The sequence below is a fragment of the Pseudophryne corroboree genome, chromosome 8 (assembly GCF_028390025.1).
Source record: "Pseudophryne corroboree isolate aPseCor3 chromosome 8, aPseCor3.hap2, whole genome shotgun sequence".
NCBI classification, from domain to species: Eukaryota; Metazoa; Chordata; class Amphibia; order Anura; family Myobatrachidae; genus Pseudophryne; species Pseudophryne corroboree.
In genome coordinates, this window is record NC_086451.1 from 183,038,594 (window position 1) to 183,063,559 (window position 24,966).

At 47.2% G+C, this 24,966-nt stretch overlaps 1 protein-coding gene across 2 annotated transcripts in view; it reads right to left on the minus strand.

The window, feature by feature from the left end:
• The window catches only part of LOC134947588 (regulator of cell cycle RGCC-like), a 156,308-nt gene extending 137,204 nt beyond the window's left edge, over nt 1–19,104 (minus strand). For both annotated transcript variants that reach the window (XM_063935600.1, XM_063935598.1), the window contains exon 1: nt 19,058–19,104. In XM_063935600.1, coding sequence (XP_063791670.1) covers nt 19,058–19,070 — 13 coding nt within the window. In that variant the 5' untranslated portion in view covers nt 19,071–19,104. The remainder of the gene's footprint in view (nt 1–19,057) is intronic.
• Between the last annotated feature and the right edge of the window lie 5,862 nt (nt 19,105–24,966).

Sequence of the window (24,966 nt, forward strand, 5' to 3'; positions counted from 1 at the left end):
ATGTTGTTGGCCTTGGCATCTGCAAGGCGGGTATCTGAGTTGGTGGCTTTTCTCACAAAAGCCCCTATTTAATCTTCCGTGCTGATAGAGCGGAGTTGAGAACTCATCAGCAATTTCTGCCAAAAGTGGTTTCATCATTTCACGTAAACAAGCCTATTGTGGTGCCAGTGGCTACTGACGCCTTGGCGGAATCAAAGTCTCTCGATGTGGTCAGAGCTTTAAAAATCTATGTCGCCAGAACGGCGCAGATTAGGAAAACAGAGGCTCTGTTTGTCCTGTGGGCTCCCAACAAGACTGGGGCTCCTGCTTCCAAGCAGACTATTGTGCGCTGGATCTGTGATACGATTCAGCAGGCTCATTCTACGGCAGGATTGCCATTACCGAAATCGGTGAAAGCCCATTCTACCAGAAAGGTGGGCTCATTCTGGGCAGCTGCCAGAGGGATCTCGGCATTACAGCTTTGCCGAGCTGCTACTTGGTCGGGTTCAAACACCTTTGCAAAGTTTTACAAGTTTGATACCCTGGCTGAGGAGGACCTCTTGTTTGGTCAATCGGTGCTGCAGAGTCAGCCGCACTCTCCCGCCCGTTCTAGAGCTTTGGTATAAACCCCATGGTTCTTGAAGCATCCTCTAGGACGTATGAGAAATTAGGATTTTAATAAATCCTTTTCTCTTAGTCCGTAAAGGATGCTGGGCGCCCGTTCCAGTGTGGGCTGTATCTGCAGTTTGGTTATCGTTACACTCATGTTGAGTTAAGTTCAGTCAGTCTGTGGCTGATGTTGGTCATGCCGTTGCATGCCATGTTGTACGGCGTGTTGAGGTGTGAGCTGGTATGTATCTCACCTTAGTTTTAAAAATTAAATAAATCCTTTTCCTCGAAATGTCCGTCTCCCTGGTCACAGTTCCTATAGGAGCCAGTTCACACCCCTTTTAAAGTCTTAAAGTGCCCATGTCTCCTGCGGATCCCGTCTATACCCCATGTTTCTTGAAGCACCCGCAGCATCCTCTACGTACTAAGAGAAAAGGAGTTACCGGTAGGTATTAAAATAAGAATTTACTTACCGATAATTCTATTTCTCGGAGTCCGTAGTGGATGCTGGGGTTCCTGAAAGGACCATGGGGAATAGCGGCTCCGCAGGAGACAGGGCACAAAAGTAAAGCTTTCCGATCAGGTGGTGTGCACTGGCTCCTCCCCCTATGACCCTCCTCCAAGCCAGTTAGGTACTGTGCCCGGACGAGCGTACACAATAAGGGAGGAATTTTGAATCCCGGGTAAGACTCATACCAGCCACACCAATCACACCGTACAACTTGTGATCTAAACCCAGTTAACAGTATGATAACAGCGGAGCCTCTGAAAAGATGGCTCACAACAATAATAACCCGATTTTTGTAACTATGTACAAGTATTGCAGATAATCCGCACTTGGGATGGGCGCCCAGCATCCACTACGGACTCCGAGAAATAGAATTATCGGTAAGTAAATTCTTATTTTCTCTATCGTCCTAGTGGATGCTGGGGTTCCTGAAAGGACCATGGGGATTATACCAAAGCTCCCAAACGGGCGGGAGAGTGCGGATGACTCTGCAGCACCGAATGAGAGAACTCCAGGTCCTCCTTAGCCAGGGTATCAAATTTGTAGAATTTAGCAAACGTGTTTGCCCCTGACCAAGTAGCTGCTCGGCAAAGTTGTAAAGCCGAGACCCCTCGGGCAGCCGCCCAAGATGAGCCCACCTTCCTTGTGGAATGGGCATTTACATATTTTGGCTGTGGCAGGCCTGCCACAGAATGTGCAAGCTGAATTGTATTACACATCCAACTAGCAATAGTTTGCTTAGAAGCAAGAGCACCCAGTTTGTTGGGTGCATACAGGATAACAGCAAGTCAGTTTTCCTGACTCCAGCCGTCCTGGAACATATTTTCAGGGCCCTGACAACATCTAGCAACTTGGAGTCCTCCAAGTCCCTAGTAGGTGCAAGGCACCACAATAAGCTGGTCCAGGTGAAACACTGACAACACCTTAGGGAGATAACTGGGGACGAGTCCGCAGCTCTGCCCTGTCCGAATGGACAAACAGATATGGGCTTTTTTGAGAAAAAACCACCAATTTGACACTCGCCTGGTCCAGGCCAGGGCCAAGAGCATGGTCACTTTTCATGTGAGATGATTCAAATCCACAGATTTGACTGGTTTTAAACCAATGTGATTTGAGGAATCCCAGAACTACGTTGAGATCCCTCAGTGCCACTGGAGGCACAAAAAGGGGGTTGTATATGCAATACTCCCTTGACAAACTTCTGGACTTCAGGAACTGAAGCCAATTCTTTCTGGAAGAAAATCGACAGGGCCGAAATTTGAACCTTAATGGACCCCAATTTGAGGCCCATAGACACTCCTGTTTGCAGGAAATGCAGGAAACGACCGAGTTGAAATTTCTTTGTGGGGCCTTCCTGGCCTCACACCACGCCATATTTTCGCCACATGTGGTGATAATGTTGTGCGGTCACCTCCTATCTGGCTTTGACCAGGGTAGGAATGACCTCTTCCGGAATGCCTTTTTCCCTTAGGATCCGGCTTTTCACCGCCATGCCGACAAACGCAGCTGCGGTAAGTCTTGGAACAGACATGGTACTTGCTGAAGCAAGTCCCTTCTTAGCGGCAGAGGCCATAAGACCTCTGTAAGCATCTCTTGAAGTTCCGGGTACCAAGTCCTTCTTGGCCAATCCGGAGCCATGAGTATAGTTCTTACTCCTCTACGTCTTATAATTCTCAGCACCTTAGGTATGAGAAGCAGAGGAGGGAACACATACACCGACTGGTACACCCACGGTGTTACCAGAACGTCCACAGCTATTGCCTGAGGGTCTCTTGACCTGGCGCAATACCTGTCCCGTTTTTTGTTCAGACGGGACGCCATCATGTCCACCTTTGGTATTTCCCAACGGTTTACAATCATGTGGAAAAAACTTCCCGATGAAGTTTCCACTCCCCCGGGTGGAGGTCGTGCCTGCTGAGGAAGTCTGCTTCCCAGTTTCCATTCCCGGGATGAAACACTGCTGACAGTGCTATCACATGATTTTCCGCCCAGCGAAAAGTCCTTGCAGTTTTTGCCATTGCCCTCCTGCTTCTTGTGTCGCCCTGTCTGTTTACGTGGGCGACTGCCGTGATGTTTTTCCCACTGGATCAATACCGGCTGACCTTGAAGCAGAGGTCTTGCTAAGCTTAGAGCATTATAAATTTACCCTTAGCTCCAGTATATTTATGTGGAGAAAAGTCTCCAGACTTGATCACACTCCCTGGAAATTTTTTCCTTGTGTGACTGCTCCCCAGCCTCTCGGGCTGGGCTCCGTGGTCACCAGCATCCAATCCTGAATGCCGAATCTGCGGCCCTCTAGAAGATGAGCACTCTATAACCACCACAGGAGAGACACCCTTGTCCTTGGATATAGGGTTATCCGCTGATGCATCTGAAGATGCGATCCGGACCATTTGTCCAGCAGATCCCACTGAAAAGTTCTTGCGTGAAATCTGCCGAATGGAATTGCTTCGTAGGAAGCCACCATTTTTACCAGGACCCTTGTGCAATGATGCACTGTTTTTAGGAGGTTCCTGACTAGCTCGGATAACTCCCTGGCTTTCTCTTCCGGGAGAAACACCTTTTTCTGGACTGTGTCCAGAATCATCCCTAGGCACAGCAGACGTGTCGTCGGGATCAGCTGCGATTTTGGAATATTTAGAATCCACCCGTGCTGTTGTAGCAGTATCCTAGATAGAGCTACTCCGACCTCCAACTGTTCCCTGGACTATGCCCTTATCAGGAGATCGTCCAAGTAAGGGATAATTAAGACGCCTTTTCTTCGAAGAAGAATCATCATTTCGGCCATTACCTTGGTAAAGACCCGGGGTGCCGTGGACAATCCAAACGGCAGCGTCTGAAACTGATAGTGACAGTTCTGCACCACGAACCTGAGGTACCCTTAGTGAGAAGGGCAAATTTGGGACATATAGGTAAGCATCCCTGATGTCCCGGGACACTATATAGTCCCCTTCTTCCTGGTTCGTTATCACTGCTCCGAGTGACTCCATCTTGATTTGAACCTTTGTAAGTGTTCAAAAAATTTTTTAGAATAAGTCTCACCTAGCCTTCTGGCTTCAGTACCACAATATAGTGTGGAATAATACCCCTTTTCTTGTAGTAGGAGGGGTAATTTAATTATCACCTGCTGGGAATACAGCTTGTGAATTTTTTCCCATACTGCCTCCTTGTCGGAGGGAGACCTTGGTAAAGCAGACTTCAGGAGCCTGCGAAGGGGAAACGTCTCGACATTCCAATCTGTACCCCTGGGATACTACTTGTAGGATCCAGGGGTCCTGTACGGTCTCAGCGCCATGCTGAGAACTTGTCAGAAGCGGTGGAACGCTTCTATTCCTGGGAATGGGCTGCCTGCTGCAGTCTTCTTCCCTTTCCTCTATCCCTGGGCAGATATGATCTTATAGGGACGAAAGGACTGAGGCTGAAAAGACGGTGTCTTTTTCTGCAGAGATGTGACTTAGGGTAAAAACGGTGGATTTTCCAGCAGTTGCCGTGGCCACCAGGTCCGATGGACCGACCCCAAATAACTCCTCTTCCTTTATACGGCAATACACCTTTGTGCCGTTTGGAATCTGCATCACCTGACCACTGTCGTGTCCATAACATCTTCTGGCAGTTATGGACATCGCATTTACTCTTGATGCCAGAGTGCAAATATCCCTCTGTGCATCTCGCATATATAGAAATGCATCCTTTAAATGCTCTATAGTCAATAAAATACTGTCCCTGTCAAGGGTATCAATATTTTTAGTCAGGGAATCCGACCAAGCCACCCCAGCTCTGCACATCCAGGCTGAGGCGATCGCTGGTCTCAGTATAACACCAGTATGTGTGTATATACTTTTTATGATAATTTCCAGCCTCCTGTCAGCTGGTCCTTGAGGACGGCCCTATCTATAGACGGTACCGCCACTTGTTTTGATAAGCGTGTGAGCGCCTTATCCACCCTAAGGGGTGTTTCCCAACGCGCCCTAACTTCTGGCGGGAAAGGGTATACCGCCCATAATTTTCTATCGGGGGGAACCCACGCATCATCACACACTTTATTTAATTTATCTGATTCAGGAAAAACTATGGTAGTTTTTTCACATCCCACATAATACCCTCTTTTGTGGTACTTGTAGTATCAGAAATATGTAACACCTCCTTCATTGCCTTTAACGCGTGGCCCTAATAAGGAATACGTTTGTTTATTCACCGTCGACACTGGATTCAGTGTCCCTGTCTGTGTCTGTGTCGACCGACTAAAGTAAAACGGGCGTTTTAAAACCCCTGACGGTGTTTTTGAGACGTCTGGACCGGTACTAATTGTTTGTCGGCCGTCTCATGTCGTCAACCGACCTTGCAGCGTGTTGACATTATCACGTAATTCCCTAAATAAGCCATCCATTCCGGTGTCGACTCCCTAGAGAGTGACATCACCATTACAGGCAATTGCTCCGCCTCCTCACCAACATCGTCCTCCTACATGTCGACACACACGTACCGACACACAGCACACACACAGGGAATGCTCTGATAGAGGACAGGACCCACTAGCCCTTTGGAGAGACAGAGGGAGAGTTTGCCAGCACACACCAAAAACGCTATAATTTTATATAGGGACAACCTTATATAAGTGTTTCTCCCTAATAGCATCTTTATATAGATATTTATATCGCCAATTAGTGCCCCCCCTCTCTGTTTAAACCCTGTTTCTGTAGTGCAGTGCAGGGGAGAGCCTGGGAGCCTTCTCTCCAGCCTTTCTGTGAGAGAAAATGGCGCTGTGTGCTGAGGAGATAGGCCCCGCCCCTTTTCTGGCGGGCTCGTCTCCCGCTATTTAGAGAAATCAGGCAGGGGTTAAATATCTCCATATAGCCTCTGGGGGCTATATGTGAGGTATTTTTAGCCTTTATATAGGTTACATTTGCCTCCCAGGGCGCCCCCCTCCCAGCGCCCTGCACCCTCAGTGACTGCCGTGTGAAGTGTGCTGAGAGGAAAATGGCGCACAGCTGCAGTGCTGTGCGCTACCTTTAGAAGACTGCAGGAGTCTTCAGCCGCCGATTCTGGACCTCTTCTGACTTCAGCATCTGTAAGGGGGCCGGCGGCGCGGCTCCGGTGACCATCCAGGCTGTACCTGTGATCGTCCCTCTGGAGCTTGATGTCCAGTAGCCAAGAAGCCAATCCATCCTGCACGCAGGTGAGTTGACTCCTTCTCCCCTCAGTCCCTCGCTGCAGTGATCCTGTTGCCAGCAGGAATCACTGTAAAATAAAAAACCTAGCTAAACTTTTTCTAAGCAGCTCTTTAGGAGAGCCACCTAGATTGCACCCTTCTCGGCCGGGCACAAAAATCTAACTGGCTTGGAGGAGGGTCATAGGGGGAGGAGCCAGTGCACACCACCTGATCGGAAAGCTTTACTTTTGTGCCCTGTCTCCTGCGGAGCCGCTATTCCCCATGGTCCTTTCAGGAACCCCAGCATCCACTAGGACGATAGAGAAAATCCTATTATTTAAGGTCCATGCTATACACCTCTTTAAACCAGTCCGTCTTAGCGTAGCTGTCATTTACCGCCCCCCTGGCATTGCCTCCAAATTCATCAGCAACTTTGGTTCCTGGCTTCCTCATTTCCTCTCTTCTGACATTCCCTCCATTATACTAGGCGATTTCAACATCCCTATTAATATCCCCACACAATGCCCTGCCTCTAAAGTCCTTAACCTCACCATTTCACTTGGTCTCTTCCAGTGGACCTCCTTATCCTCCCATGTGAATGGGAGCTCACTGGATCTGGTCTTCACTCACAGTTGTGATATTTCAGATTTTTCCAACTCCCCATTTCCCCTCTCTGACCACCACCTACTCTCCTTTAACCTCTCTCTCTCTGCTTCCCCATCTCTACCTCTTAAGGTTACCATCACGAAGCGTAACATTGAGGCTATTGATACCACTTCCCTATCCTCCCTTTTTGTCTCGCTTCTCTCTCTTATTCTTTCTCTCTCATGCCCTGAACAAACCACCTCCATATACAATGCATATCTTACTTCTGTTCTTGACTATGTTGCTCCACCAACCACTATTCACCCTCGCAAATTAACAGCTCAACCCTGGCACACCAAATGTTCCAGATATCTGCAAAACTGCTCACGTACTGCTGAGCGACACTGGAGGAAATCACGCTCTAAGTCAGACTTCCTCCATTTCCAACGTATCTTCTCATCCTTCGGTGCTGCCCTTTCTCTAGTTAAACAGTCATACTTCAAGAAACTCATCTCCTCCCAGTCTTCCAACCCCTGGTACCTCTTTGCCACTCTCAACTCACTCCTCTGCCCACCTCCACCATGTCCCCTTCCTCACTCTCTGCTCTTAACTTTGCCACTTACTTTACATCCAAAATTGACTCCATACGTCAGGACATCACATCACACCAGACCATCAGCAACCAGCCTCCTCCCATCCCTTACCACCCTTCCCCATTTTTCTCACCAACTCTGACATCTTTCTCCCATGCTTCTGGTGAGGAAGTCATGGCCCTCATTCGTTCCTGTCCCCTCCCCACCTCCCCACTTGACCCTATCCCCTCCCATCTCCTCCGCTACCTCTCTCCTTCTGCCTGATCCTATCTTTCCCACCTTCTCAATCTTTCCCTCTCATCAGGCACTGTCACCTCTACCTTCAAGCATGCATTCATCTCTCCTATCCTTAAAAACCTAGCATTGATCCAAACTCTCTCCAACTACCGACCCATCTCTCTTCTCCATTTTGCCTCCAAACTCCTTGAGCGTATTGTCTACAACTGCCTTACTTCCTTTCTATCCTCACACTCCCTGCTTGACCCATTCCAGTCTTCCGTCCTTTCCACTCCACTGACACTGCTCTTACAAAAGTCTGCAATGACCTCCATGCAGCCAAATCTAAGGGCCACTACTCTCTACTTATTCTTCTTGTTCTCTCTGCTGCTTTTGACACTGTGGACTACCCTCTCCTACTGCAAATCCTTCACTCCATTGGTCTATGTGATACTGCCCTCTCTTGGCTGTCTTCCTACCTCTCTGACCGTTCATTCTCTGTCTCCTCTCATGACTCCACCTCCCCCTCACTTCCACTAACTGTAGGTATACCCCAAGGTTCTGTCCTTGGTCCTCTTCTTTTTCTCTATCTATACGTCCTCACTAGGTAAACTTATTAGTTCTTTTAATTTCCAATATCATCTCTATGCTGATGACACTCAATTCTATCTTTCCTCTCCGGACCTCTCACCTGCTCTCCTCACGCATATATCCAACTGTCTCTCTGCTATCTGTGTTTGGATATCCCAGAACTTTCTTAAACTTAAAATGTCTAAGACCGAGCTGATCATCTTCGCTCCTTCGTAACCTCACCTTCCACAATATTATTATCTATTGATGGCACTACTATCTCCTCTAGCCCCTAAGTGCGATGACTTGGAGTAATCCTTTACTCCTCCCTCTCCTTCAAACCTAACATTCAGCACCTCTCACAAACCTGCCGTTTTTTCATCTAAAAAATATTTCCAAGATCAACCCAGGATGCTACTAAGACCCATATCCACTCACTGGTCATCTCCAGGCTGGGCTACTGTAATCTCCTCCTGACTGGCATTCCTGACAAATACCTCTCTCCACTCCAATCTATCCTTGTGGCAAATGGAACATTAATTTGTATCCAGCGATATAAGAATTGTATGTAATGTCTACGTGTATATTGTAATAGAGTCTGTGACACAAAATGGTTTCCAACCTATCCTTTAAGTGAACCCATAACTACATAGATATGGGAGTAGAGGACACTGATGTATAGTGGGGAAGTCAGAGGTTAGTTTATGGCTTTTACCTTATCTAAGAAGCTATAAACGACATTACAAAAAGCCAGGCCAGGTCAAGAAACCTGACCTCTTGAAACTTAAAAGAAAGGCAGCTGTTGAAAGTGAAACCAAATTAAATCTGGTTTCCTACTGCCCAGGTACACAGCATTGAGAGAGTAAAGGAAAGGGTGGGGGCCTGCAGCTATGAGGGGGTTATATCTGACACACACACACACACACACACACACACACACACACACACACACACACACACACACACACACACACACACACACACACACTGTTTTGTTCATTCTGATGGAAGTGGCTACCTGTGCCTGGATGAATGTCTGTATTCCTGTGAAGCTTCCTCACGCAGATCTTAATGCACTAAGTAAGCGTAATTAGGTTCTGATTTCCTTTATTCCCTTTTTGTTTATTGAGACTGCTAGTAACCTGTATATCTCTTCTAAACTCCTTATATTCTTCTAAACTCCTTATATTCTTTGTAATCTTTTTACCCTTGTAAACCTGAAGATATTTCTTAATTATAATAAACATATAATTAGATCTGACTGCTGTGTTCTTGACCCTAACCCAAGTAAAGCCAAGTGAAGTACGTTACCTATTGTTTTCATGAGATATTAAGATTGGTGGTTAAAGGTAAAGCTAAAGACACCTGCAACATCCAGAATACGTTGAAAAGTCTTTGCTGGTGGCAGCGGAGATTCGCACTGCGCTGGGGCAACTCTCGGATTGGTGTATCCGGACAGTGTGGCGGCCGGGGTCCGTGACAATCCTCAATGCTGCTGCCCGGCTCATTTTCCTCACCAAACGCACTACGTCCACCTTTTTTCTCTTACAAGACCTTCACTGGCTTCCCTTCCCTTTCAGAATCCATTTCAAGCTTCTCATGCTCACTTACAAAGCCCTCACCCACTCCTCTCCCATTTACATCTCTGATCTTATCTCCCTTTACACTTCCACCCGTCCTCTTCGCTCTGCTAATGCACGCCGACTCTCCTGCCTACTGATTACTTTCTCCCACCCCTACCTTCAAGATTTTTCACGTGCTACACCACTTCTCTGGAATTCCCTACCTCTCCCCCTCAGACTCTTCACCTCTCTACAAAATTTCAAACTGGCTCTCAAGACCCACTTCTTCACCAAACCCAGCCAAATCCCATCCTAACCCTCTTTTCCATGCTTTCTATGTACGCCGTCTGTGTCACCCCCTCCCCTTTAGAATGTAAGCTTTCACGAGTAGGGTACTCTTCCCTCGTGTGCTTATCCTTTTTCTTACTTTAATAATCTTCAACTGCACCTAATCCAGCAGTCTTCTTCCACCTGATACTTATTCCAGTGTCATCTGCTGATGTAGCTATGTTTATGTACCCTGTACTTGTCCTATTTTGTCTTCAAATGTAAATTGGTGTTTTCCTGTTTTGATTATTTGCTTATGTACTCTGTAATTGGGCGCTGCGAAACCCTTGTGGCACCATATAAATAAAGGATAATAATAATAATAACTGCCATGTTACAGGATGTGTTTGAAAATTGACAATTAGGAGTTGGTTGGTTTGTACTTTATTTACCTCCACTTTATCTCTCTCCAAGGCATAGTACATAGACCCCTAAATCCCCTTAGATGGTGTTAGCCATTGTAACCTATGGGCTATGTACTGCAAAATTCATGGGAGATCAAGATCTGTGATCCCTCTTCGGTACACTCACACAAGTGTTGTCCAACTATTCAGTTAGCAGAAATTTGGATAATTTTAGAAAGAGAGTTAAGGCCCATTCACACTGGGAGATTTTAGCCTCAAAATCGTTCATTTTTGCCGTTTTGAGCGATTTTGAGGTCAAAGTCGCCCAGTGTGTATTAGAGATGAGCGGGTTCGGTTTCTCTGAATCCGAACCCGCCCGAACTTCATGTTTTTTTACACGGGTCCGAGCGACTCGGATCTTCCCGCCTTGCTCGGTTAACCCGAGCGCGCCCGAACGTCATTATCACGCTGTCGGATTCTCGCGAGGCTCGGATTCTATCGCGAGACTCGGATTCTATATAAGGAGCCGCGCGTCGCGGCCATTTTCACACGTGCATTGAGATTGATAGGGAGAGGACGTGGCTGGCGTCCTCTCCGTTTAGAAATTAAAATAGATAGGAGAGTGAGAGTGAGACACTTCATTTACTTACTGGAGCTTAGGAGGAGTTATACTAGTGACTGATGACCAGTGACCTGACCACCAGTGCAGTTTTATCATTTATTATTATTTAATAATCCGTTCTGTTCTTGTTCTCTGCCTGAAAAAAACGATACACAGTGACTCAGTCACACTCACATACCATATCTGTGCTCAGCCCAGTGTGCTGCATCATCTATGTATAATATCTGACTGTGCTCACACAGCTTAATTGTGGGGGAGACTGGGGAGCAGTTATAGGTTATAGCAGGAGCCAGGAGTACATATTAAACAGTGCACACTTTTGCTGCCAGAGTGCCACTGCCAGTGTGACTGACCACTGACCACTGTGACCAGTGACCTGACCACACTGACCACCAGTACAGTATATTGTGATTGAATGTCTGCCTGAAAAAGTACACTCGTCGTGTGACTTGTGTGGTGTTTTTTTATTCTATAAAAATTAAAAAACTCATTCTGCTGACAGACAGTGTCCACTCCAGCAGGTCCGTCATTATATAATATATACCTGTCCGGCTGCAGTAGTGATATATATATATTTTTTATATCATTATTTATCATCCAGTCTACTAGCAGCAGACACAGTACGGTAGTTCACGGCTGTAGCTACCTCTGTGTCGGCACTCGGCAGTCCATCCATAATTGTATACCACCTACCCGTGGTTTTTTTTTTCTTTCTTCTTTATACATACTACATCTCATTATCATCCAGTCTATATTAGCAGCAGACACAGTACAGTATGGTAGTCCACGGCTGTAGCTACCTCTGTGTCGGCACTCGGCAGTCCATCCATAATTGTATACCACCTACCCGTGGTTTTTTTTTCTTTCTTCTTTATACATACTACATCTCATTATCAACCAGTCTATATTAGCAGCAGACACAGTACGGTAGTTCACGGCTGTAGCTACCTCTGTGTCGGCACTCGGCAGTCCATCCATAATTGTATACCACCTACCCGTGGTTTTTTTTTTCTTTCTTCTTTATACATACACACTACATCTCATTATCATCCAGTCTATATTAGCAGCAGACACAGTACAGTACGGTAGTCCACGGCTGTAGCTACCTCTGTGTCGGCACTCAGCAGTCCATCCATAATTGTATACCACCTACCCGTGGTTTTTTTTTTCTTTCTTCTTTATACATACTACATCTCATTATCATCCAGTCTATATTAGCAGCAGACACAGTACAGTACGGTAGTCCACGGCTGTAGCTACCTCTGTGTCGGCACTCGGCAGTCCATCCATAATTGTATACCACCTACCCGTGGTTTTTTTTTTCTTTCTTCTTTATACATACTACATCTCATTATCAACCAGTCTATATTAGCAGCAGACACAGTACAGTACGGTAGTCCACGGCTGTAGCTACCTCTGTGTCGGCACTCGGCAGTCCATCCATAATTGTATACCACCTACCCGTGGTTTTTTTTTCTTTCTTCTTTATACATACATACTACATCTCATTATCATCCAGTCTATATTAGCAGCAGACACAGTACAGTACGGTAGTCCACGGCTGTAGCTACCTCTGTGTCGGCACTCGGCAGTCCATCCATAATTGTATACCACCTACCCGTGGTTTTTTTTTTCTTTCTTCTTTATACATACTACATCTCATTATCATCCAGTCTATATTAGCAGCAGACACAGTACAGTACGGTAGTCCACGGCTGTAGCTACCTCTGTGTCGGCACTCGGCACTCCATCCATAATTGTATACCACCTACCCGTGGTTTTTTTTTTCTTTCTTCTTTATACATACTACATCTCATTATCAACCAGTCTATATTAGCAGCAGACACAGTACAGTACGGTAGTCCACGGCTGTAGCTACCTCTGTGTCGGCACTCGGCAGTCCATCCATAATTGTATACCACCTACCCGTGGTTTTTTTTTTCTTTATTCTTTATACATACTACATCTCATTATCATCCAGTCTATATTAGCAGCAGACACAGTACAGTACGGTAGTCCACGGCTGTAGCTACCTCTGTGTCGGCACTCGGCAGTCCATCCATAATTGTATACCACCTACCCGTGGTTTTTTTTTCTTTCTTCTTTATACATACTACATCTCATTATCAACCAGTCTATATTAGCAGCAGACACAGTACAGTACGGTAGTCCACGGCTGTAGCTACCTCTGTGTCGGCACTCGGCAGTCCATCCATAATTGTATACCACCTACCCGTGGTTTTTTTTTTCTTTCTTCTTTATACATACTACATCTCATTATCATCCAGTCTATATTAGCAGCAGACACAGTACAGTATGGTAGTCCACGGCTGTAGCTACCTCTGTGTCGGCACTCGGCAGTCCATCCATAATTGTATACCACCTACCCGTGGTTTTTTTTTCTTTCTTCTTTATACATACTACATCTCATTATCAACCAGTCTATATTAGCAGCAGACACAGTACAGTAGTTCACGGCTGTAGCTACCTCTGTGTCGGCACTCAGCAGTCCATCCATAATTGTATACCACCTACCCGTGGTTTTTTTTTTCTTTCTTCTTTATACATACATACTACATCTCATTATCATCCAGTCTATATTAGCAGCAGACACAGTACAGTACGGTAGTCCATGGCTGTAGCTACCTCTGTGTCGGCACTCGGCAGTCCATCCATAATTGTATACCACCTACCCGTGGTTTTTTTTTTCTTTCTTCTTTATACATACTACATCTCATTATCAACCAGTCTATATTAGCAGCAGACACAGTACAGTACGGTAGTCCACGGCTGTAGCTACCTCTGTGTCGGCACTCGGCAGTCCATCCATAATTGTATACCACCTACCCGTGGTTTTTTTTTTCTTTCTTCTTTATACATACACACTACATCTCATTATCATCCAGTCTATATTAGCAGCAGACACAGTACGGTAGTCCACGGCTGTAGCTACCTCTGTGTCGGCACTCAGCAGTCCATCCATAATTGTATACCACCTACCCGTGGTTTTTTTTTTCTTTCTTCTTTATACATACTACATCTCATTATCATCCAGTCTATATTAGCAGCAGACACAGTACAGTACGGTAGTCCACGGCTGTAGCTACCTCTGTGTCGGCACTCGGCAGTCCATCCATAATTGTATACCACCTACCCGTGGTTTTTTTTTTCTTTCTTCTTTATACATACTACATCTCATTATCAACCAGTCTATATTAGCAGCAGACACAGTACAGTACGGTAGTCCACGGCTGTAGCTACCTCTGTGTCGGCACTCGGCAGTCCATCCATAATTGTATACCACCTACCCGTGGTTTTTTTTTTCTTTCTTCTTTATACATACATACTACATCTCATTATCATCCAGTCTATATTAGCAGCAGACACAGTACAGTACGGTAGTCCACGGCTGTAGCTACCTCTGTGTCGGCACTCGGCAGTCCATCCATAATTGTATACCACCTACCCGTGGTTTTTTTTTTTCTTTCTTCTTTATACATACTACATCTCATTATCATCCAGTCTATATTAGCAGCAGACACAGTACAGTACGGTAGTCCACGGCTGTAGCTACCTCTGTGTCGGCACTCGGCACTCCATCCATAATTGTATACCACCTACCCGTGGTTTTTTTTTTCTTTCTTCTTTATACATACTACATCTCATTATCAACCAGTCTATATTAGCAGCAGACACAGTACAGTACGGTAGTCCACGGCTGTAGCTACCTCTGTGTCGGCACTCGGCAGTCCATCCATAATTGTATACCACCTACCCGTGGTTTTTTTTTTCTTTATTCTTTATACATACTACATCTCATTATCATCCAGTCTATATTAGCAGCAGACACAGTACAGTACGGTAGTCCACGGCTGTAGCTACCTCTGTGTCGGCACTCGGCAGTCCATCCATAATTGTATACCACCTACCCGTGGTTTTTTTTTCTTTCTTCTTTATACATACTACATCTCATTATCAACCAGTCTATATTAGCAGCAGACACAGTACAGTACGGTAGTCCACGGCTGTAGCTACCTCTGTGTCGGCACTCGGCAGTCCATCCATAATTGTATACCACCTACCCGTGGTTTTTTTTTTCTTTCTTCTTTATACATACTACATCTCATTATCATCCAGTCTATATTAGCAGCAGACACAGTACAGTACGGTAGTCCACGGCTGTAGCTACCTCTGTGTCGGCACTCGGCAGTCCATCCATAATTGTATATCACCTACCCGTGGTTTTTTTTTGTTTGTGTCGGCCACTAGGGTCGCTTATCTTACTCACACAGCTACCTCATTGCGCCTCTTTTTTTCTTTGCGTCATGTGCTGTTTGGGGAGGGTTTTTTGGAAGGGACATCCTGCGTGACACTGCAGTGACACTCCTAGATGGGCCCGGTGTTTGTGTCGGCCACTAGGGTCGCTTATCTTACTCACACAGCTACCTCATTGCGCCTCTTTTTTTCTTTGCGTCATGTGCTGTTTGGGGAGGGTTTTTTGGAAGGGACATCCTGCGTGACACTGCAGTGACACTCCTAGATGGGCCCGGTGTTTGTGTCGGCCACTAGGGTCGCTTAGCTTAGTCATCCAGCGACCTAGGTGCCAATTTTAGGACTAAAAATAATATTGTGAGGTGTGAGGTATTCAGAATTAGACTGAAAATGAGTGTAAATTATGGTTTTTGAGGTTAATAATACTTTGGGATCAAAATGACCCCCAAATTCTATGATTTAAGCTGTTTTTTAGTGTTTTTAAAAAAAAACCACCCGAATCCAAAACACACCCGAATCCGACAAAAAAAATTCGGTGAGGTTTTGCCAAAACGCGGTCGAACCCAAAACACGGCCGCGGAACCGAACCCAAAACCAAAACACAAAACCCGAAAAATTTCCGGCGCTCATCTCTAGTGTGTATGGCCCAGCGACTGACAACTGGCAATGATGCACGCTCCTGCATCATCGCCAGCGAGATGGCCTGTTGATTGGTAAAACCAGCATGCTTGAAGATGATGGTTCATTTTCCAGCCATCATCGTTCAGTGTGTACGGCCGCGAGCGATGATGGCTGGAAGATGAACTGTCTTCTGTCCGGCAGACCTGCCCTGCTCCCTCCCCAAGCCCCACCTGCTAGACGACGTTGTCCGCCCCCTCTCTCCAGCGCCTGCTTCCTCCAGCTTCTTCTCCCTTCCAGACGCAGCGGCACGAATTCAAGCAGCGATACCAGTGAGTCGCTGCACCCTCAGTTATATACATTGCTGACATAGGACAGCAATGTATATACCACTGTCCAACAATGTTTATTTATTGGTTTTTTTTTGTTTTAGCCAGTAATATATACATTGCTAGCACAGGCCAGGAATGTATATAATACTGGGGGTGTAGTATGGTATGCCGGCGGCCGGGCTCCCGGCGACCAGCATACCGGCGCCGGGAACCCGATCGCCGGCATACCGACAGTGTGGCGAGCGCAAATGAGCTGCGGGCACGCTGCGGGCATGGTGGCGCGCTACGCTATTTATTCTCCCTCCAGGGGGGTCGTGGACCCCCACGAGGGAGAATACCTCTCGGTATGCCGGCTGTCGGGATTCTAGCGCCGGTATACTGTGCACCGGCATCCCGACAGTCGGCAACCTGAAGACCACCCATTACTGGTACCACTGCCCACCAATGTTTGTTTATAATATATACATGATATATAAATTGCAAGTAGAGTCCCTATTCATATACATGGCAGCAGTCTCCTCTTTACACACATTACGGTTGCAGTCCCCCTTTTTACACACATTACGCCAGCAGACCCCCTTTTTACACACATTACGCCAGCAGTCCCCCTCTTTACACACATTACGGTTGCAGTCCCCCTTTTTACACACATTACGTAAGCAGTCCCCCTTTGTACACACATTACGCCAGCAGTCCCCCTTTTTACACACATTACGCCAGCAGTCCCCCTCTTTACACACATTACGGTAGCAGTCCCCCTTTTTACACACATTACGTAAGCAGTCCCCCTTTGTACACACATTACGCCAGCAGTCCCCCTTTTTACAGTGGCCCATGCTCCCCCCCCCTTGGAATTCAAACCCAGCTTATTATGTAAATATCATTTCTAATGAAAGATTTTCAGCAAAGACTTTCGCCTCCTGAAAATCTCTTGCTCTTTGAGAAAATAGCTCAGTGTGTATGCACTACTTTGGGTGAAAGATATATCTTTCAAAGATGTTGTCAAAGTCCTTTGAAATGAAAATCTACTAGTGTGTATGGCCCTTAAGGAATACAACAGAAAGTGAAGTGGTGGGAGACAGGGGAGGCAGTCAATTGACCGCCTGTCGGGATCCCGGCTGTCAGGATACCGACGCCGGAATCCCGACACCAGCTGAAATACCGGCGGTCGGAGTCTTGACTGGCAGCTGGTTACCCCTCTTGGGTGGTGGTTCACACCACCACCCGGAGGGGAATAGAAACCTGTGGCGACCGAAGGTCGCCACTGGGCCCGAAGCGTGGCGAGTGCAGCGGGCCCGCAAGCGGACACACTGTACTCGCCATCGGGCTCCCGGCATCCTGACCGCCGGGATCTCATACTGATCACGGGGACAGTACTAGCAGCAACTACAAAGGTGAATATTACTGAGATGATAGAAAAGTGTGAATAAGCGAGTCATGTAAAAACTATTTTTTTCTATTTATTGTCCCATTCAAGGGAGAGTCACATTGCCTGTGCAGTTTAGTTTCTTCAAATGAATTACATTATCACTGTAAAAATAACTTGTTAGACTACATCTTGATTATCAAGCAATGTACAATTATGATTACCTCACTGTAAGAAAGACATAGGAAAACTCGATGGAGTTTGTGGGTACCACATAAGTAAAGGGAATGGAAGGGTTAAAAAATAAAGGAACGCTAGGAAAACTACATTTGTTTTACTTTGGGGAAAAAGGTGTCTGTAAGGTGGCCTAAATCATACTGTATGAATTAAAACTGTGGTCAATACAAAGATTTGTCTAAAACATTTTTCATATCTGGGCAGCACGGATGGTGTAATGGTTAGCATTACTGCCTCACAGCACTGAGGTCATGGGTTAAATTCCCACTGTGGCCCTAACTGTGTGGAGTTTGTATATTCTCCCTGTATTTGCTTGGTTTTCTTCTGGGTAATCCGGTTTCCTCCCACAATCCAAAAATATACTAGTAAGTTAATTGGCTCCTAAAGATGAACCCTAGTGTGAATGTGTCTGTGTGTACATGTGAAAAGGAATATAGATTGTAAGCTCCACTGGGGAGGGACTGATGTGAATGGGCAAATATTCTCTGTACAGCGCTGCGGAATGTGTGTGTGCTATATAAATAACTGGTAATAACTAAATATCAAGGACCATACAGAGATCAAGGGTCATTCACATGGAAGTAGGATGGTTTGGCCATCAGCATAAAAGTACATACTGTACATGTGGTTCAGCTGTGGAATTCCTTACCAAATCTGTTGATGGTGGCAAATCCAGTACAGAATTTTATAATGAATTGGATGTATTTCTTTCAAGAAATGGGGGATAGTGTATTAGCCTGCCGTATAGGATGCAGGCACGGGTGTGATTCCGGGTGTCTATCCATATTTTATAGCCGCAATCATTTGAAATGCAAAAACAGGTTGGTTTTCAGTATTAACATGCTTAAATTTAGGTGTCACAAAAAAATCACTGATGTTAAGCATGAGTGGATTTATAAAGTATAATCTCTGATATACTGTATGTACAGTAACATGAGAGGATCCTCATAATTAGAATAGGCTAAATGTCTAAAGTCCCTTATAGTGTACTGATCCGTATTATTAAGACATAAAGTGCACATATTTGCAATACTAAAACATAAAATGCAGTACTAATTTCTGGTATCCTATTACCCTTATAAATAGTGTTATAATAATTCTGGAAGTATTACATATTTCTGAAATGTGTATAGAAAATGTAATATTAAGCTTACTGAAGAAGTCTTACCTTTACTGTCCATGACTTCTCCTGTCTTACTGTGTAATGTGCACACTCTGCTATATACCAGTGACACAGCCTTGCCAGATGTCAGTTTGGTTGACAAGCACGCCTCCCCCCTCCCTCCCCCCACCCCTTTAAACATTAGTAGACCAATCATACAATAAAGTGGGAGTAGAGCTATAGGGTGACAGGATGTGTGCTGTTGTGGTTTATGAATAGAAACATCTTGTGAAATAGCTATATAACCTGCATTTTCTCAGATCCACTGTGAAGTCGACATCATAGATTTATAGATTACTAGCTGCAGTGCCAGATTATGGTCCACATGGGCCTGGAGCTGAAATTTAGGAAGAACCTATTGTGTGCATCGGCAGGGGCATACCCTACAACTGTACCTTTTTGGCCTGTACAGTACTGTTGTTTTCTCTAACGTCCTAGTGGATGTTGGGGACTCCGTAAGGACCATGGGGAATAGACGGGCTCCGCAGGAGACTGGGCACTCTAAAGAAAGATTCAGTACTATCTGGTGTGCACTGGCTCCTCCCTCTATGCCCCTCCTTTAGACCTCAGTTAGAATCTGTGCCCGGCCAGAGCTGGGTGCTCCTAGTGGGCTCTCCTGAGCTTACTAGTAAAGAAAGTATTTTGTTAGGTTTTTTATGTTCAGAGAGCTTCTGCTGGCAACAGACTCTCTGCTACGTGGGACTGAGGGGAGAGAAGCAAACCTACTCACTGAAGCTAGGTTGCGCTTCTTAGGCTACTGGACACCATTAGCTCCAGAGGGATCGAACACAGGTACCTGACCTTGATCGTCCGTTCCCGGAGCCGCGCCGCCGTCCCCCTCGCAGAGCCAGAAGACAGCAGCAGCAGAAGCAAGAAGACATCGAAAACGGCGGCAGAAGACTCCAGTCTTCACTTAAGGTAGCGCACAGCACTGCAGCTGTGCGCCATTGCTCCCACAGCACACCGCACACTCCGGTCACTATAGGGTGCAAGGCGCGGGGGGGGGGGGGGGGGCGGGCGCCCTGGGCAGCAATTATATACCTTTTTGGCAAGAAATAGACATATATACAGTCAGGGACTGTATATATGTCCGAGCCCCCGCCATTTTTACACATTGAAAGCGGGACAGAACCCCGCCGCTGAGGGGGCGGGGCCTTCTTCCTCAGCACTAACCAGCGCCATTTTCTCTTCACAGCTCCGCTGGAAGCAGCTCCCCAGGCTCTCCCCTGCAGTATCCAGGTACAGAAAGGGAAAAAGAGAGGGGGGGCACATAAATTTAGGCGCAAAAGACATAAAATCGGCAGCTATTGGGTAATCTCTTATTATAGTGAAAATCCCTGGGTTATATAGCGCTGTGGCAGTGGCGTGCGGTGAGGTCAGTGGCTGGTGAGGCACTGCAGCGATAATGTCCACCGCGTTCCGTCAATGAATCCTACCGCCACTCACTACTGCACCTGAGCCGATGCCAGCTGCCGCCGCCCCTGATGCCCGCTACTCCTGCCACTAATGGCCACAGCTTCCGTCAATGGCTTACAAAATCGCCATCAACTACCCCAACCCCCCACCACTAATTTGCATCTCAGTCCACTACCGAAACTTGTGATGAGCAGGCGACTAATATATTGTCATTTTTTATCAAATAAAAAAATAAATATTAGTGTTTAGGACTGGGGAGGGAGTGGTAGGAGGACAATTTTGTTGTCCAGAGCTTCCATTAACTTAATATTGCCACTTGAGCGATGCTATTAAGTTAATGAAAGTCCTGGACAACAAAATAGCCAGCAAAGCGTGACAGGAAGAGTGTGATGCCAGGAACCTGGTGACAGGTAGAGGGTGACAGGTAGAGGGTGGCAGCAGTTGGTGCCAACTGTGGGTGACAGGAAGTGTGTGATGCCAGGGAGAGTGTGACAGTAGTGGATGGCAGCAGTGGGCGACAGGAGAGGGTAATGACAGGAAGCTGGTGACAGGAAGAGGGCGACAGGGATAGGGTGACAGCAGTCAGTGCCCACTGTGGGTGACAGGGAGAGGATGACACCAGGGAGAGGGTGACAGGAAGAACGTGATGCCAGGGAGAGGTTGACAGTAGTGGGTGACAGGGAGAGGGTGATGCCAGGGAGAGGGCGACAGGGAGAGGGTGATAGAAGGGAGATGATGACAGGAAGAACGTGATGCCAGGGACAGGGTGACAGGGAGAAGGTGACAGCAGTGGGTGACAGGGAGAGGGTGACACAAGGGAGAGGGTGACAGGAAGAACGTGATGCCAGGGAGAGGGTGTCAGCATTGGGTGATACCAGGGAGAGGGTAATAGCAGTAGCAGAGGGTGAGAGTGTGATAGAAAGAAAGAAAGGGTGATGAGAATAGGTCCTGGGCCTAGAACTGCAGCGCGGCTCCTCTGCATGGACTTCACTCAGAGTGACCATAGCATACCTCCCAACTTTCTTTATCCTGAAAGAGGGACGAACACGTGGCGAAAAGGGGCGTGGCTTCGCTGTGATACAGCTATCGTAAGCCACACACCCTAGTCCGTCACTGAAGGGGGCATGCCCAGTGCTCTGTGAGCTGCTGGCATGACCCCTCTCCCTCTGTCACTCGTGAATAGAAGCGCAAAGCAGAGCAGCAGTGACAGGAGCCTCTCAACTGCCCCACCACCACCACCGCGGGACACTGCTGCTCGCGGGAGGGACAGCGGGACAGTCCCACAAAAACGGAACGGTCCAGTGAAAATCTGGACAGTTGGGAAGTAAAGTATGCCATAGTAAGCCAGAGACAGGCAGTGACGGCGGTGTCAAAGGGGGAGTGAGGTTCAGGGGCAAACGCAGGATTTAGTCGGGGGGGTTCCGTATGTGTGTGTGTGTGTGTGTGTGTGTGTATGTATGTATGTATGTATATATATATATATATATATATACTTACATGCGCTCGGCACTGCCAATAAAGATAATCTACCTGCCGAGTGCCCTTCTTCAATAAAAATAATATATCTGGTGTAACAGGCGGCAGTCACGGACTTCTCACAAACAGAACCGGACTCTCCCGTATTTATTTCAACGTTTCGGTCTTTAATAAACCTTCGCCAGGAAGGTTTATTAAAGACCGAAACGTTGAAATAAAAATGGGAGTCCCTTCTGTTTGTAAAAATCTGTGGGAGCCGCCTGTTACACCAGATATATATATGTATATGTGTATATACACACACACAGACACACAATAAGTCCGGCACTCACACTATGAACAGACAAAACAACTTGGTCCGGTGCACAACCTCTTAGAAGAGCATACAGGATAGAAGAAATGGTGGCACTCAGAAATAATTTAGACGACACAGCCGCTGGTTTGGTCGACGTTTCGGGGACACCTCCCTTTTATCAAGACACGACCAGCTTTTACAAAATAGGAGATATATATACAAAAGTACAACTTACCAAACACCAATAGTGGACTGCAGGCCACCGCGTTCAGCAGAGGGGTGAAGACGTCACCGGCGCGACCCTGCGCCGGGAATCACAGACTGTTGGGTAGGAGGTGCGGCTTGCCAGTGTTGGAACATAGTTGATAAGCAACCTATACAAACAACATAGGGGGGTCATTCCGAGTTGATCGCTATTTGCTGTCGGTCGCAGCGCGGCTATCAGGCAAAAAAGCGGCACTACTGCGCATGCGTATGGGCCGCCGTGCATACACGCCAAGTACTTTCACACAAAACTATGCAGTTTTACACAAGTTCGAGCGACTCATTTCAGTTGCACGGCTGATTGGGGAGTGATTGACTGGAAAGGAGCGTTTCTGGGAGGCAACTGAGCGTTTTCCGGGAGTGTGCTAAAAAACGCAGGCGTGTCAGGTAAAAACGCAGGCGTGCCTGGGGAAACGGGGGAGTGGCTGGCCGAACGCAGGGTGTGTTTGTGACGTCAAAGCAGGAACTAAACTGACTGAGGTGATCGCAAGGTAGGAGTCTGGAGCTGCTCAGAAACAGCATGACATTTTTTCTGTGCAGTTCTGCTAATCTTTCGTTCGCTATTCTGCTAAGCTAAGATACACTCCCAGAGGGCGGCGGCTTAGCGTGTGCAATGCAGCTAGCGAGCGAACAACTTGGAATGAGGGCCATAGAGTGCACTAGTGAACATGGAATAACAAACAATTCTACCTTCATACTGTACACAGAAACCTCTACGGAAATCTTGTATCACCAAAACTCTTGTAAACAGATAAATATAATAAACCTTAAGCGCTGTTATCTATCCTAATCAGATAGTGCCATAAGAGACTATAAAACAATATATACTATGTTAATTATACCCCTTTCACACCAGCCTATTTTCCCGGGATGATCCCGGCAACAACCCGGGTGTAGCGCTGGTGTGAAAGGGTACCGGGACAGAATCCCGGGAACCATGCCCCCTGCATTTCAACCCTGCTATCTTCCAGGGTTGGTCCCGAGATCCTCCCGGGAACCTGGTCAGTGTGAACGGGAGCCGGGTCAATGTGGCCCGGCTCCCGTTTACTCTCTATGTAGCAGGCGGCGCTTGGAGATCATGTGATCTCTTGCGCCGCCCCCGCCGCGTCACCGCTGACGTCAGCAACCCGGCAATATGCCGGGCTGCTGACTGCGGTATGCAAGGGGTCTTACCCGGGAATGTCCCTGCATGATCCAGGGACCATATTCCCGGGTAAGACCCTGCATTTCTGGTGTGAAAGGGGTATTAGAGAGACAGCGCTTGGGGTGAAGAGCATACCAATTGGGCCAAATAGAGGTACTGATCTGGGGTCCTAAATACATAAATGCTGATCTGCCTAATAGCAGGGACCTGCCGGGTGCCCTCCTTCAACAAAGGTAATATATCTGGTGTTAACAGGCGGCACTCACAGACTTTTCACTCACGGAGAAGACAGCCAGCAGGGTGAGGACGAAGCAGGGTGAGGACGGCCAGCAGGGTGAGGACAGCCAGCAGGGTGAGGACGGAGCAGGGTGAGGACTGCCAGCAGGGTGAGGACAGCCAGCAGGGTGAGGACGGAGCAGGGTGAGGACAGCCAGCAGGGTGAGGACGGAGGGAGCTGCTGTGGCTGACCATGCACACCCAGCAGCTCCCTCTCAGACATTCTCTGTTGTTCTGCAGTGGGAAGCTCCGCGGTCGCGATTGCGCCTTTTGCTGAGACGGAGACACAGCAGTCTCCGTCTCAAAAACAAGTGGGGGATTCCCTGCGTGCGCCACTGATGGTGAAAGTGGGACTGGGGTCTCTGTGGCAGCACCGAGCACAGGGAACTTTTCTCCAAACAGTTCCCTGACCAGCGGCTCCCTCTTTACCTGTTGCAGGGGGGCGGGCTGCTGTATGTGCTGGGGTCCAGGCTGGAGGACGGGCTGCTCGCGAGAGGGCAGGGACGGCCGCATACAGAGTCAAGTGTAGAGATGATATCCTTGGTGCCCGCTCCTCCCCCCTACCCTTACAGAATCCTCTACTGCCCAATCACAGTGACAGGGGCGTGCTTTCAAATGGACTGAAAGCACGCCCCTGCCAAAGAGGCACTGCTATCAGTGCCGCTTATAGTGATTTTTTCAATGGCCTTTTTCTCCCTGATGCTTGGCCCCGCCCCCCTCTTCCGGCCCTGTCACACAGACAGCGGGAGGCACCCCAGAGGGGTGCCTCTGAAATGCTTTTAAAACGGTTTTTCACAGGAGAGAAATAATGAAAATAATATAAATGGTAAAGCAGATACTTATGACACAGAATATGTGTCATAAGTATCTTCTTTATATTATTTTAATCATTTTGACAGGGGAGTCACTGCCTCCCCTGACTGCACGTCCCTGCGCTGTGGTGTGTGCTGGCATACTCTTTCTCTGTCTCCCCAAAGGCCTTTGTGGGGTCCTGTCCTCAGTCAGAGCATTCCCTGTGTGTGTGCAGTGTGTCGGTACGGCTGT